Consider the following 17060-nt stretch of genomic DNA (forward strand, 5'->3'; position numbering starts at 1 on the left):
AACAGAGGCTGGACTTACAGAGGCTGGACTTAGTGGGATCCCAAGCCTGAATCCTTGCTGGGGTGTAGTACCAATAGGAGGCCACCTTATATGCTGTCTCTGTGCCTGCCGCATTGTAAGCCGTGTGATGTGTCCTGTAAAAGATGCCCTCCCACTCCTCATCAGACAGTTCCCTTTCCAATTCCCTCTCCCACCGCAGCTGAGCCTTACTCTTAGGCGAACGGGCCTCCCCCGTAAGAGACCATAAAGCTCGAAGATCACCCACTTATCGTCCTGTTTTACTAGGATCCATTTTTCAAACTGTGTCAACGGCCTATCTATTAATGCTCTACTAGCTGGCAACATGGCCCAGTGTCGTATTTGGTAATACATCATCCTGTCCGCCTCTGTTAAGCCATATGTCTCCCTCATCTGGTCAAAGGAGATCACCCCCCTGCTCGTCAAAAAGGTATCCAACCCTTTTGCAGCCCCCTTCATACCAACGGCGCAATGCCTCCCGCTGAAGTTTCCTTCTTTCCTCCTTCTGCCGCCAATGTGGTGGTCCCCCAGCAGGCGATCTCGCTTTCTCGCTCGCGTCCTGGCAACTCTCCTCCAAGCCCAGGATCTGATTTGGAGTTTGAAAATAATAGTCTCATGCTCTAGCTCGCTTGTCTCAGCATAGGGTTTACCCCTTTGGGGTAGTCCAGAGTGCAGGCCTACACATACCTACTATCATTGGGGGTGCCTGCCAGACACTGTTATTAGAGGTAGTGATAAATCTTAACATCTGACATATGGTATTATAGTCCAACGTACTTTCAGATGTCAGCGATGCACACCCCCCACCCGACAGCATCGTCCCTACACTCTCCAAATCATGGATCAAATGTTCTTGTGGCTCCGTAGTCTCCGGAGCGTCTCTGGTTGCGTCCTTGTGGAGCTTCTTTATAAATGGTTCAGCCTTCTGCGGCAACCCAAAGATGTGTGTCTTTGTGGACTATTTTGAGGTGTGCAGGATTGAGGTGTACGCGTGCCTTACGTAACTTGCGTTTGAGTTCAGGTTTATGCTAAGTTAGCACCTGATTAAGTCCTCGGGCCCAGCTCCAGAATGCAGGAGGATATTTATACATTACTTAGAAAAGTTTAGGCAAATGTGTATAGGCACGACAATTTTATTCCCGGCTAAAAGTGGTTTTAATAAACCATGCCTGATGACAAAACTTGAACTTTATGGACCGCCTGGAGGGTGTATTCTACCATTTTCCCGCAGGGCTGAACAGAAAACAAGCTAAAGAAATGGCACGAAACAAGTATTTTAAATAAAAATACACATTTCTATTTACTCAACTCATTACAAATAATCTTTGGCAAAGTTCAGGTTTTGGGCCCAGAGCATTACTCCACATATCTCCCAGGGATGACAACAAAAAGCGTGCAGACAAGGATCCTTTATCCATGGATCTCTGTTCTCATCAACTGATTGGGAATTTGATTACATCCCCTTGATAACCATACTTGATGTGATATTTATGATACTCGTTGGACACAAAATCTGACCGCAAATAAAATCTACAAACCTGAGACACTAAAAGCTGTACAAAAGATTTTTTGGTCATAGGAAAACTCACCAGATATACTTGCTAACTTCATCACTTGGCGTTCCATTACATCCAGGTAGTCCCCTATGTTTTTTTTTTTTTTTTAACTTCTTTGGCGAGGTTGATGAAAAGATCCTGTAACCACTAATTTAATTGTGGGCTCCTTAATTTAAGTCTGTATATGATTTTGATCCATTCAGCGCAGGTAACCTGTCTGCAGCACAACTATAGGTAAACAACAAGTATTACATACACCTGAAGATCCATCTTGTTTTAACTAATCATGTAAGGGTTTGAGATCAATAATAAGAAAGAACCAAAATATTGGATAACATTACAAAGCACCTAAAGTCAAACACTAGGTAAAGATAGCAAGAATCACTGCTGGACCCTGCTGGCACGTTTTTCAAGCAAGGAAGCAAAATGCAATTTAGAGACTTGCAGAAGGATCAAGATTAACTCACAACATGAACCAACAGAGCAAATTAGCATAAACCTCCAGTCCACTACCACTGCGTTATCAAGCAAAAACAGTGGGCAACAGTGCAAATCGTCACAAACTCCCAGCTTGTACTCTATAATGCAACCAGGGGACTCTCCATCCCAGGCTATAGATGGAAATTTGACTTACACCGGTCAATGGAGGGATGCAGGTCTAAGGGTGTCTGTAGCTGTTATTTAACCCCCAGGGTGCCTCGTACGAGCTGGTCTCGTCCTCGCACACGGTTTCCGTGTCCCAAGGACGAGACCAGCTCGACCTCCACTGGGCCCACAGGGGAAGCGCTAGCACTCCCCCCAATGGGCCTCCCACCCACCCCCTCCCCCCGGAGGGCAGGGATGGAAGGGGAATCGCTTCCCCTTCTACACCTAACCCCACCCCCCCACTGGCGTCTGATGACATCTCGCGCTGACCTCAGAGGTCACCTCCGATCACGCTAGAAGCATGCTTCCAGCTCGATCCCGGAAGAGAAATGCAAAAGCATTTCTCTTCCAACTGTGAGGTGGGAGAGGCATGAAAAGAAAGGAAAGACCTTTCCTTTCATGTCTCTCTCAGCATTTCTGCTGCACAAATACCCACTAGACACCAGGTTTATTTAAAAAAAATATATATTTCAATAAGGGGAGTGGCCCCTTGGACAAGGGTCGCTCCCTAGGGAGGCAATTATTTTTAAGGCCTTATTGTTGTTAGGCCGATGTGCCCCCCCATTGGGGGCGGGGGACACAGAAACCTCTAGACACCAGGGATTATGTATTATTTTTTGAAAGATGTTTTTGCAGGAGGTGAGCGACCCCTTAGGCAAGGGTCGTTCCCCTGGGGGCAAATTATTTAGGCCATTTCTGCCCCCCTTGGTGGCAGATGGGCCTATTTTTATTAGGCCAGTCTGCCCCAAGGAGGGCAGAAACCACTAGACATTGGGGATTTTTTATTTTTTATGTATATTTACGCATAAGGGGAATGGCCCCTTGGGCAAGGGCCGCTCCCCAAGGGAGCAAAATATTTTTAAGCCCTTCTATTATTATTAGGCCAGGGGACACCAGGGGATATATATATATTTTTATTTACTTTGTTTTTATGTATGGGGAGCGACCCCTTAGGCAAGGGTTGCTTCCCTGGGGGGCAAATTGTATTTAGGCCATTTTTGCCTATTTTCATTATGCCAATATGCCCCTAAGGGGGGCAGAAACCACTAGACACCAGGGATTAGTTTTTTTTTTGTTTTAATACTTGTGCATAAGGGGAGCAGCCCCTTGGGCAAGGGCTGCTCCCCAGTGGGGGGCAAAATATTTTTAGGGCATTTGCCGGGGGGGGGGAGGGGGATGTTGCACAAACCACTAGACACCAGGGTTTTTTTTTTTTTCGTAGGAAATTTGTCCCGGTGCGCTGAAATATAGGAAAAATGTTTTTTTTTTTTTTTTAGCTAAATTTGAGGTTTCCTGAGGATCCTGGTAAGAAAACATTGGGGGATCCACGCAAGTCAGACCTCACCGGACTCCCTCGGGTATCTAGTTTTCAGAAACGTCTGTGTTTGGTAGGTTTCCCTAGATAGCTGCTGAGCCCAGGACCAAAAACGCAGATGCCCCCGTCCCCTCCACCCCCCTCTCCTCCAAAAACAGGTAGTTTTGTATTTGATCATTTTGATGTGTCCAGATAGTGTTTTGGGGCATTTCCTTTTGCGGGCAGTAGGCCTACCCACACAAGTGAGGTACCATTTTTATCAGAAGACTTGGGGGGGGAAAGCTAGGTGGAAGGAAATTTGCGGCTCCTCTCAGATTCCAGAACTTTTTGTCACCAAAATGTGAGGAAAAAGTGTTTTTGGGCCAAATTGTGAGGTTTGCAAAGGATTCTGGGTAACAGAACCTGGTGAGAGTCCCACAAGTCACCCCATCTTGGGTTCCTCTAGGTGTATAGTTTTTAAAAGATGCGCAGGTTTAGTAGGTTTCCCTATGTGCCGGTTGAGCTAGAGGCCAATATCTACAGCTAGGCACTGTGCAAAAAACACATCAGATTTCAATGTAAAAATGTGATGTGTCCATGTTGCGTTTCCTGTCACGAGCATTAGGCCTACCCACGCAAGTGAGGTACCACTTTTATCTGGAGACTTGGGGGAACACAGAATAGCAAAACAAGTGTTTTTGCCCCTTGTCTTTCTCAACATATTTTCCTTCCAAATGTAAGACAGTGTGTAAAAAGACGTATATTTGAGAAATGCCCTATAATTCACATGTTAGTATGGACACCCCGGAATTCAGAGATGTGCAAATAACCACTGCTTCTCAACACCTTAGCTTGTGCCCATTTTGGAAATACAAAGGTTTTCTTGATACCTATTTTTCACTCTTTATATTTTAGCAGATGAATTGCTGTATACCCCGTACAGAATGAAAACCCATTGCAAGGTGCAGCTCATTTAGTGGGTCTGGGTACCTAGGGTTCTTGATGAACCTACAAGCCCTATATAGCCCCTACAACCAGCAGACGTAACAGTATATTGCTTTAAAAAAATCTGACATCACAGGCAAAAATTTGGAATAAAACGTGGAGAAAAATGGCTGTTTTTTCACCTCAATCTCAATATTATTTTAAATTTCAGCTGTTATTTTCTGTAGGAACCCCTTGTAGGATGTACACAAATTACCCCTTGCTGAATTCAGAATTTTGTCTACTTTTCAGAAATGTTTAGCTGTCTGAGATCCAGCATTGGTTTCACACCCATTTCTGTCACTAACTGGAAGGAGGCTGAAAGCACAAAAAATATTAAAAATGGGGTATGTCAAAGTAAAATGCAAAAAAATGTGTTGAAAAATTGGGTTTTCTGATTCAAGTCTGCCTGTTTCTGAAAGCTGGGAAGGTGGTAATTTTAGCACCCTAAACCCTTTGTTGATGCCATTTTCATTGGGGGAGGGGGGAGGGGGGGGGGTTGGAACACAAGCCTTCTTCTGCGGCCCTTTTTTCCCATTTGTTTAAAAAAAAAAAAAAATCTATATATTTCGGCTAATTTCTTGGTCTCATCTCAGGGAAACACACAAAGTCTGGGTACCTCTAGAATCCCTAGGTTGTTGGAAAAAAAGGATACAAAATTTGGCGTGGGTAGCTTATGAGGACAAAAAAGTTAAGAGGGCCTAAACGTGAACTGCCCCAAACAGCCAAAAAAAAGGCTTGGCACCTGAGGGGGAAAAGGCCTGGCAGTGAAGGGGTTAATATTGTGAGGCCAATTGCAGGACAATAGCTGCTACAATCTCTGGCATCAACCAAGAAGAATAGTTGAGGGATGTAGCTACCTCCAAAATATGTACATATTGAGACTCATGATGAGCCTTGCCCTTATTAAAAACATAGTGCATACTGTAGAACACAAATAGAAGATAACTAATACTACAGTCACCAACACCAGCCAAGGTAAATCTGAGCGTTCTGTGTGGAAGAGAATACCAAAGACATGCTTCTTAGACAGTTTGAGGATGACCGCCATCATGAAGTTGTGTTTCTCCATGGGCACCAGACATCCCTGAAGACAATGGAGTGAAAATTCAAAGAGGACTTGCCAGCGGTTACAGAAAGACGCCCAGCAGAAAGGTGTCCACGTTGTCTGAATACTGGTCTGTCACAGGATAGCTAATGGGATAAGATTACTTAAGACTATAGCGTGTACGCAAGTGGCTACTGCGATGCAAGTGGGACATTATGAGCTTCAATATCATGTGATTTGAACTGCTATTGGTAGCACATGTACAAATAGGAAATCAACAGTGAAGTAAGGTATCCAACCCTTGTAGTTTTAAAAGGGTTTCATTTATTAAAGTGCATCCTGAGGCATGTTGGGTGAGGAACAAATTGACATACCTTTCAATTTTATGGAATGAACATACAGCAGAACAAGTGATCAATTCTCTTTTTGTGTACGTTGCAGTAGTAAGATGTTTGAATTGATCACCCTTCAATGGTACATATGTTTCTAGTAATAGTAAGGCCTCACCTAAGGTGACATCCACAGCATTCAGTGTACGTTTGACTATATCCTCAACCCCTTCACAAACCTCAAATTAGTTTTTGTGTCCTGGGCTCATTCTGTATGAAGACACTGCAGAGCCTAATTCACTTGTCATCTTTACACACAGAAACCAGTGCACATTTCATCTCTGCTGCATCATTTCAGGCATCCCATTCTAGCCAGAGGTATGCATCTTCCTCAATGGTGCACTAGCACTTCTGTGAATGACCACCACACTTGGCACAGCAAGGTTAAACGTTCTTGACCTTCCACTATGGACACCAGAAATTAAAAGATGAATGACAGGGGCAATAATAAAGTAATCCATGACATATATTCACAGTGATCTAGTTCAATGATCAAGATACTGTCATACTCATGCTTCCCTATACTAATCCACCACAAATTCCTCTTGGGTTCTGGAGTAGTGTGCTACTCGCCAAAAAGTGCTTCAACGCCTCGTCAGGGGTAGAAAGTGCTATATAAATACTATATGGATACAATACAATGAAACCAACTTTCTGGGGTTCTAATTTCCTCCAGTGCATTCTGTTTGCTAATAGGAGATGCCAGGTGGGATTGCAAATTACTGTCAGATCTATGTGCGGGCAGGTGAGTTATTTTACAGTGTGTACTGAATAAATATTGGTAGACTCCTTCACTAGGACTATATTATGCACTATGATATTAAGGACTGTGATGAGGGACCCATTAGCAAGATTAAATCTACTGAGCCATTAACAGCAAAAACCTCCAACTATACAAACACTTGGGCTCAAATGATGCAATTGTTAACAGTACCTTGAAGTTTCTAATTACAGTTATGAGGAATGCCATTAAATCATCATCTAGTCATTGAGGGAGTTACCTATGAATTGTTAAACCAGACAGCACAGTGGAGAATCTTTGGAATCAATTCTTTTAGCACCCACTCGCCTTTGTTGACAAACTATTTAGTGTTGACGTGGAACATCAAATGAGAAAAACAAAATCAGAAGGTTGAAGATGAGTGATTAATGAGTCTAAAAAAACCCTGGTGTGGCTGCTCCGCCAAACATATCTGAATAATTTAGCTCCATTGATTTTCTCAGGCAGCCTGAAAACAATTAGTGTTCAGGTTTAAATAGGACAATAACCTACACTTTAAAATCGAACTTCATTTTTATGCAATGAGGTCGGATGAGCAAGGTGGAAGACAGCGGTCAGGGTGGGAGTGACTTCATCTTCCTGTCATTAATTAGTTACTTCCTGGTGCAGTCCAGCCTTATAGGTTGATGTTATCAAGACACTCATCTTAAAGGCTGAAAAAAGAAATAAAGAAAATGCTTCAAAGACTAAGGAAATAAAGTATGCAAACACTAGGCTGCAGAAGACTGCTGGAGGCGGGAATTAAGAGAGCCGTCCTTAGACTCCCCCATCAATGTTTTCTCTAGCAGCTTCAATAGGCGTGCAAAAGAAGATCAAGCAAGTCATCGTGGTCTTATGGTAATGAGGATGTTGTGGGTATTTATTATTGACTGACTGGAAGAAATTTAAGAGGAAAATAAATGTTTCCCATTGAGCAGAGATGGGGAGAGCGCATGTGATACAGGAAGACTGCCACGCTGGCAAGACTCTACTAACGTCTCAGGTATGGTGGAGGTACAGGAGTGTGAACCCTAAAATTTTAGCTTCAGACAATTCCTGCTTCTAAGCAGCATAAACTACTACCAGCCCAACCAATAAAGCTTATTATACTAACTCTTGGGATCCAATACAATCCTAGTCTCTAAATTTGCAACTCTTCGGGAAAGGGCTTAAAGGGACAATCTATGGCGTGGGATCAACTCCCATGAACTCAAGAATACGAAAGCACTAATAAACTACACAGCAACAAAAGAGGAAAAGAATGATGAAAACAAAACAGAAGACTGCATTTGGAATTAAGCAATATTAGCAAAGTTTTACTCTTAAAAGTCACCCTTACAGGTCAAGGTTCACCCATAGGACCAATACATACGAGCAGCCATCAGTCGTCATTGTGGTGGCAGGTGGAAACTGAATTTAGGGGCCAGAAACAACAAACACATTTTGGGAGAAGTAACTACAACAGTGCAGAATGAATAAAATGAAGGCAAACAAGAGGAGATGGGGCAAAAGGTTTAATATCATAAAGCAAGCCTTCCCCAGGTACAGCACATGGATTTTCATACAGCAACCGATACAAGTTTGTATTTTACATAAATGTGGCAGAATGCCTGCAGATCAGTAAATGACAGAACAGTCTCTGAGAAGTTTAATGTACCTCGTGGCATAGATAATGTTTCACCATTATCTCACAAGTGACAGCATTTATGGCTTGTTGTCTTTTGGGAACACTGGTGACACTAAGTTGATGGCGGTGCGAGCACTGGATTTGGAAGGGTTGTATTACTACTGTACTAAGTGTAGTCTACAGCCATTAAAGGATGCTACAAAAAATAACTATAATAGCAAATAATTAAAAAAATAGACCAGATTTTAAGTAGTGTGCTGGGCACACCTTCCTTTGACCCAGGAGTTCAGTGAAATCCATTAGAATTACTACCACTCCATAGAATACTGGAGAGCGCGTCCTTACAGGTGGCAGCGCAACACTGCTGAAGGGGCAAGAAAAAGGAGGAGCAAAGAGTTATCCAGGGGAACTGACTACTCTGTCAGCGTAGCAGCCTGACGTCATTTGCCCAGGGATAATGACTGGAATTTTCAGATAGTCGCTCTAAAAAAAAACCATTTGAAATAAAGAAGAGAAAAAAACTAAAGTTCCAACACAATTCCCTAGAAACAGTAAGTGCATTTGAACCATGGTCTTTCTTTACAAATACTGACCGGGGGAGAGGGATATCTCTTTAAACAAGGAACATGAAAATCCAAGCCTTGAAGGGGAGTTCAGGATTAGAATAAGAAATGGCAGAGAAAACGTTTCACCGGGTTTTGCAGTCTCTGCACACTTTAATACAGATTGCCATTTTTATGAAAATAATCTTACATTTTGGTATAGCAATCACCCTTTTTGCTAAGGTATTAACACAAAGCACTTGCCCTGTACACATTTTCAAAGAATATTTTAGAAAAATAACAGTCCCAAGCAGGAAATCCCCCTCACTGTTCTACCCAAACTCCCACTTTCCAATCTTTCCTCCCTGAACACTTCTTTTTTTTGCCCAAAATGGTCTTATCTCCTCCTCTACGATATAAAGTGTCCTCTTCGTCCAATGTTCAAACAATGCCCACAAGCAGCACTTCAGTGGATGTACCTAGGTGTGGATATTTTCTTCTCTCAGTAAAAAGCTCTCTACTTCCTCCTTAGAGCCAGTGCAACTCCCAATGCCACAGCCAGAATGGCGACTGCTGCTGCCCCACCGTAAAGTAGTATAGATTTGCCCTCTGGCAATAGGATCGGCTTTTCATCATCTGCAGATGGTAGGTCTTCCTTGTCTTCGGAAAACGTCGGGGAGGTTTTCTGGCTCTCACCCTTCCCCAAACTAGCTTCCAGTTCTGGCGGGTAGATTATATCTAGCTTCTTTTCGGGTATCAATGGCTTCTTCGATTTCTCTGCTTCCTGGATAGGCTTGCTCAGCAAAGGGATCTCTGGTATGACAGGCTTGGGGGCTTCCCCCTCCACTTTCTCTTCTTGTCCTAGGCGTGGTGGTACAGTTTTTTCCTGCCCTCCATCCTCTTGACCTAGTCGTGCTGCTGCTGCAGGAGGGCTTGCTTTTTCTTCCTGAATTTCACCTGTGGTTTGCAAATGTGGGGGCAAGAGAAATGCTTCTGGTGCAGAATCTTGAAACTGAGAACCTTTTGGAACCACCATTTCTTCTTCGGTGGCACAAGCGGTTTCTGCTGCAGCAAGGACTGCTGCTTCCTCTATCACTTCTGCAATGTCATCTTTATCTACGTGGACGATATCAGAGTTGGAAGAATTGTTCTCACTTCTCTCCTCTCCACCCCCATTGCTGTCCAAGCTTTTGACTTCTTCCCGGTCCATTCCTATCTGCTGCCAAGACTCTGGCCCCAGGGACACTGGCAAACTCTCAGTATGCCAGCTTTGGCTCGTTGACAGTGAGACTGGCAAGCTCTCTGTCTGCCAGGAAGTTGTCACAGTCAGGGATTCCGGTGGACTCACTTGACCAGAATGATCACTAGTTAGGATGTAAATGTCGTTGCTGTCCTCAGCAATGAGTCCGTGGTCTTCGTCGTCTTCGGTCTCCAAACTGAAAACTGTGCCCTGGGGAATAAGAAAATCAAAGTGTGAGCCAATATGGTAAGCACAATCAGAAAAAAGTCAATCATACACACTAAAATACAACGCTTCACATTGTTTCCTAGCATTGGTAGCAAGACTTTCTGAAGCTATAGCAACAAAAACAAGGGACAGGAAGAACCCGATGAATGATCATCTAAATACCTCCTAAACCCAGTCACCACCTTTTACCCCCAGAATGACTGCACAGCTAGAGGTGTGGGACCTAAATTCTCCATAGAGAGTTTCCCCTTTTATGTTACAATCATGATATGCAAAAACTCATATCATCTGAAGATACTGAAGAACGATTGCAAGCTTATTACCCCGTTTCGTCACATCATTGGCTAAACCATTTGGCTTTACATCTAGTGACATACCAGTATGAAGAAAAAAAAATATGTATGAATCTTTTATAGAATATGCCCACCAAGCTTTTATAAATGTGCTTGAATAGAATATCTACTTATATAAAGACATCAAAGCACCATTCTTTTGGGTTTATTTACAGTTTTGATTTTTTATCCGACAACTTACTATGTGGTATGGATAATTCTCTTTATATTGGTACTTGCAGAAAAAAGGAAGAAGAGTGAGCCCGAAAATAGTCAACAGGAGTTTTATTGCACTGTATTATGCTCACCAAAGAAGCAGCCCAACAGATGACATATGCAGACTTGTTTAAAGTTACATCCAAACATATAGCAGTGAACACACACATCAAGTTAAGGTACACATAAAGCCACCGGCTTTCTGCTAGTCAAGAGTAGTTACACCTTGGTATTGGATCACTGAGGGGTGGACTGCATAATGGTGACTCCATATGGAAAATAATTTGTATTTTGGTTGAATATGCATAAACTTTAGATGATCAAGTCAAAAAGCTTATTATAAGTTTTACATACCTCAGGCTCTGATTTATGCCTTGTGTGAAGTTCAATGCACATGAGCTCAAACAGCAGCATGCATTACCAACCATACTCACCAATTTAATTTGTTTTAAGGTCTCGCCTACAGACAGATTTTAGCTGCCTATTGTTGTATGATCTACTGTGAACAGTACCAAAAGCACAGTGAGCTTTGTGAGGGGCCCCTTGCTTGCAGTTAGTGAGCCTTCTTATCAATCTCATATATTTGCTTTTTATAGGATGGCCTCCCTGTGAACATCGTTTTTTTACCATCCTTTTGATTGGATGATTTGTATCCTTTCACTGGTAACATTAAGGGAACTTTTTTCTTTGCTTTTAGCACTCCATTGGAGTTCATATGTTTTCTTGCTCTCTCCCATTCTCCCGTGTGCAGCTTCTCCCTTCATAATCCCTGCATTCTCCATATTGCTCTACCGTACCCCTGAACCTCAGTTTCCATCCCACATCTACCCTGGTCTGCTTAGCGTTTTTTTGTGTTTTTTTTTTAATGTTGTTTTAATAATGCTGCCTCTCTCTGCTCATTGCCACTGTTCTTTTATAGTGGCCTCAAAGGATTTTTCTACAAATACGAATGGTCAGAAATGCACTGTGCTTCGTGTGCACATAGTACGTGTTATCTTGCAATGCGTGCACCTCCTTTAAGTGAATGCGGCAGCAGTTTTAGACATATGAACTGGGAATGGATTGTTTTATTTGTTTAATGAACCAGAAAATAAATGAGACTTCTGTTTCACGTTGGTAGTCGCTGTGAAACAATCCCCACGAATTTCAGCAACATGTAAAAGAAATGTTTCAACGGTGTCAGGCTTTCCTTTCTTTTTGTCTTCTTGGTCTAGACATGATCGTGCTAAGTCTGTATGTAAAAGAAATGTTTCAAACAATTCCTTATTGGGAGTTCAAGTGCTCCTTTGCTATACAAATTATGTCTGAAAGCGTAGAGGATATTTGTAGGTGAAAGAACATTCAACGGCGATCATAAGTACGTCACTGGCACCAGCTAAGGAAGCTGTGCATACACACTTTATAATGAAAGGAAACCAACATCTCTGGTGTCCGGCAGAGTGCATACACAACACTTTCCACAGATTATGCCATAAATAAAGGAGCTGGCTCACACCTGCATCAGGATGATAAATAAGGATAAATTCACTATACCGTAAATCTGCTGGGGACATCTCTGCCTTTTATGAATTCTGTTCTGTTCCATTGCTCCCTCTCTTTCGGCCTTCTGCTCTCCATTGCTACGTACATCTCTTGAATTCCTTTCCTAATTCCATATTGCTTCCAAAAGTTCCTTTTCACCATCTCTACGTTTATTAGGTCGAGCGTAGCAGTGTGCAAGCACTGCTTTCCGACGTGTTATAATCTCTTCTGTGGGCTTTAACCAAGCCTATCACTCACTAGTTCCTGGGCTTGCCTTTCAAAAATCCATTGAATCAATTGGTAAATGCTTTTTGTGTCGGTGAACTACTTTTTCTTTTGTCTCTCCCCTACGCGGACCCACAAGAGTCTCTGCAGATATGCTGAGCACACAGTGTGTGATGTGTCAGAAAAATCAGGATCAGATCACCACAAAAACAACAAAACCATAAGCATCATCCTTGCATAATAATGGAGTGACTGACTGCAGATTGTACAAGATGCATAAAAGGGGTCTGACGTGCCCACACGACGCTAAAAGAGAACATGTTTCAAGATGTCACATGATGACGCACTGTTGCTAGGGCTCATTTCACTCACAGAGCAAGCACCCCAAAGACTATTTTTTAATTATAAACAGTGGGAACGTTGTCCGACTCCACCAGTGGGGAGTTCCAAAATGTATATGGAAAAATGTGCATATTTTTCTGGTCACAATGTTAAAAATGCTGAGTCGTTATATTTCGAATTGCCTGCGATGGAAAGTCAACATATGTTATTGCCGGACACAGAATTAATTCATATTGATGCCTTTGTTTCCCTGATAGCCTATAGAAGGCTATGAGTACTGGCTGAAGTCGATAGACTTGAAAAGTGTGTGGGGAACTAAAAATTGCAAATAAGGGGAAGGGAAGCTTTATTTAGAGCATGCCTGATACCTGTTCAAATGATATTTTTTAAATGAAACAGTACAACAGACAAGTTGTTTAGACTTAGCAAATATTAAGGATTTGAATGCGCCCAGTATTACTACACCTGCAAAATTTTACAATGGCTGCACAACAGCTTGATGAATGGGTCCAGAATGGAACATTTAACACATCACTTTCACGTCCAGGTGGGTCATTATTGTGGCTAGTAGACACCAATTGGTGCCATACATGTTTTGCAAACTCCACGGGGGTTTTACAACAAATAGGGTGGACCCTCACGGTGTGCCCTCAGAACACTTGGGTATGGTAACAACATATAGTGTTGGGAAATTATGCCAGTAATGGTTGAAAAGTTCCTCATTAGATGCTATTAATGAACACCTCAGTCTCCTGTCCAACGAAACAGATTTACAGGATTTCCTGTAAGTCCCCAGAAAACAGCACAGAAAATGCTTCTTATATGCAGTATATAATGAAATTTACAAACTCCCAACAAGAAGCAGCTGCCCGGTTAAGGCAAATTGATTGGGAAATTTTACAGAACGCATTAGCTGTTGTAGATAATGGGATTAACACCTTGTCCGACCGGATATACACTTTAAATAACATTGTAGCCTCTGCAATAGATACAGTACAGAGTGACAACTCATCTTTACATCATGGACAAAGTCAGGTAAGGTCCATTATGCAGCTGGGTTGGACACTACAAACTGAAAGCAGGTCGCATTCCCTGGCAACACGTTAGTGCAAGAGATATTTTTTCAACATTTAATTTAACGTGAAAACAAAAAGTAATGGCTAAGAAGGAAGCAACATATGTCATGGTAAATATTGAGAAATTCGAAAAGTTGCCTTTTACTGTTGCTGAAATACCTTTTGCTGAATGGCTAATACACGGGGTTATAAATCTGCCTATTTCAACACTTTAAATTTGCATCCTGTTTGAAACAGTAGGTAGATCTGAAAGGCTGGGAGATAGTTACACACCCGAGGTGTGGGAGCTTCACTTTTCGTACAAATGTTTCAATGGCATGAAAGAGGTCTTTCTTAGCGGTAGTGAATGCAAAACTTCTATGAGCCATTCGATGGTTTGCAAACAGCTGTTCTTGCACGGGGCATGTGATGCCTTGGAGGCAAATTTGTCTTGTTATCTGAAGGGAGTTCCAATCCCCTTGATTAGACTGGCATTCCAGGTGCTCTCAAATAGTAGCTATGTGCTCCTTAACAGTGAAAGCTGTTGTGGAATGCGAGCCGGAATAGCTTATGACATTTCAGTTTTCCAAACTGTTACATCTTGCGGAGATGTCCTTTTCCTACGAAACTTAAAGGAGTAGCAGAAATTTGGCCTCATATTGCTAATTCTGATGCGAATTTTGACAAGTTGAGCAGACTCAAGGCTTTATTGTTTCAAAAACATGCAGAGCTTACATCTGCACGCAAGACCTATGTGCCTCAGGTCGCAAGGTCATCGGCAGAGATTCAGTCCCTTTCAAGCACAAATTTTCCAAGACACTTTGCTGTACTTGTGGGACGAATATTCAATGCATTCAGTACTACTGGAAGTGACCATTTCTTTAAGGCTGTTGGTTCTGGTTTTGTTCACACCTTTTCCTCTATATTTGCTTAATACCGTCAGCCGTACACTTAATATTCTCAAGTGTTTTCAGGGGATTTTTGATTACTTTGGCTATAGTAGGTGACATTTTGCTGTTGCTACTTTTTCTCTGCAATGGCTGTCCCTTCAAGGAGGATTGAAAGCGCTTCCACCAGCGCAACTGTGTCGTGAACGCATGATGTAGTATTTCAGAGCACCAATCCTAGAACAACTGGAGTGCGACTGGTAATTGTAATTTCAACTGGTTTTGGATTGTGTGCAGCCCGTGTGTAGATGCTTTTGGTGCCTCTCTGAATGTGCACTGAAAGTCTGTCTTTCTACGCAGCGCTTACTTTCATTGGACGCTGATCTGTTGATGTTCTCGCTGAGGGCTCATTATCAGACTTGTGTTCAGGGTGCGTTTGCTACGGAAAGCAATCTATCAGCTGCCTTTTGTGGATAATGCGACTTAACAACATCGAGCACAACACGGTATGCTGCTGCTTCGGCTAGAGCTCAGGCGTAGGAACACGAGCGCTCTATGGTTTTCGTTGGAAACGATCTGGATATTTTACCACCTGCCAAAGGAGAACGTTTCCTGGCTTCAACTGCCCTGGATATAATTGCCAATTTTCAAAATGACATTGAACTTTGAAATTGGCTTTTTGGCGTCACTACTGAAGTTTTAAATTGTCCTTTTTATTCCTGCTCAAGTGTCTTAACTTGTCACTATTGACATTTATGCTTATATGCTTTTATTGATAGGATTTTATTAGGCTTTGTTTTATTTCGAGCTTTTAAACCACCTTTGAACCGGCAAGGGGAGGGTGTTGTATGGCTATTTTAGTCATGTTATTTTAGCAAACTAGGCAAGTTCAAGCATCGCTTTATTTTTCTAGCAATGGCCACATTTGCAGTGTTTTATTTCTCTCCATGTAACTGTTTGTCTAGGAAAGCAATATGTTCTCAGTAGGACATTCATTACACTTTGTGCTTTCTTCAAGGCTACTGTAAGATACCTTGCCGGCAAAAGTGGTACGCTGTGTCGCTAATATTCATAGAAACATACACACTCATATGTGGGGACTATTTCTTAGAATGTCAACTGTTTTATTATAAAATCGCTACTTTGTCCCATACACGTTAGAGGGAGATTCCAGCCAGATGACCACGACTGCATGCTGATTGCCTCGCTACAGCTGCTTGCTCAAATGGCCGCACCCCTGATCTACATGGGGACGGTGTCTTTCTAGACTATAGGCTACCTTACTCAGGCATGAGGGATGTTTTCCAAGGGGGACACCTAGGCTTATTATGCTGTGCTCTAACACAGCGTAGGTAGGAGGACTATATCTTACTTCTTGTGACAGTATGATGCGACTATTCTTGTGTTTCACTCTCCTCGCCACCCTATTGCTTTTATTGTGCTTTATCATCCTAGTTATTGCAATACATGCCATTTTATCGACGATGCAGTTACTTCAATAAACCCTTATTGAACTATATTCTGCCTCTGTTTTTGCCTGAGTGAGACTAATGTAACAGAGAAAGGGATGGGATCTGATCAACCACGATTCCCCTTAGGAGTCTTTCTTGTCATGAACCCAGTTGCCACAATCATCCCTGCTCTTGGGTGGAAATGAGGCACTGCTAGTTAGCCAGAAAACCCAGATTAGGCTGACAGGTGTTACATGGTGAGGAATTTTACTTAGTACCCCACAATCTATGTGATTCTGCCGCCCAAATCCAGTAGCCTCATTAGCATAATGAGAACCCAAGCAACACTACCAAAGTGTGTCTAAGATGGCAATTAGATCAATAAAATCCAGCTAAGGATATTAATAAAATATAACAACTCAGCAAATACTTTGTTAGATTTTTAACATCACTATAAAAAGGCTTATATTTTCATGTTATAAACAGCTGCCAATGATTATGTCCCTGGTAATTAATTCTGGCTCTGTAAATTACCATATGTCAGGGTAATGATGCCCGGTACCTTATCACACTGAACTACGCTGCCCATCCTAAGATGGCAGACAGGGAACCAAAATACTCTACTTTTTCCATTTCCTCCTTTAGTGCTTCCAGAGGCTTTGAACGTCTGGCTCATCGGCTGCCGTGCGGTACCGGCTGA

General features: G+C 42.4%; 1 protein-coding gene across 1 annotated transcript in view; it reads right to left on the bottom strand.

The window, feature by feature from the left end:
• Nucleotides 1–8193: 8193 nt before the first annotated feature.
• BCL2L13 (BCL2 like 13) overlaps nucleotides 8194–17060 on the bottom strand; it is a 279452-nt gene continuing 270585 nt past the window's right edge. The window contains exon 7 of the mRNA XM_069228057.1: nucleotides 8194–10313. Within this exon, the coding sequence (XP_069084158.1) occupies nucleotides 9381–10313 (933 nt within the window). The 3' untranslated portion in view covers nucleotides 8194–9380. The remainder of the gene's footprint in view (nucleotides 10314–17060) is intronic.

The sequence above is a fragment of the Pleurodeles waltl genome, chromosome 4_1 (assembly GCF_031143425.1).
Source record: "Pleurodeles waltl isolate 20211129_DDA chromosome 4_1, aPleWal1.hap1.20221129, whole genome shotgun sequence".
In the NCBI taxonomy this organism is placed as follows: Eukaryota; Metazoa; Chordata; class Amphibia; order Caudata; family Salamandridae; genus Pleurodeles; species Pleurodeles waltl.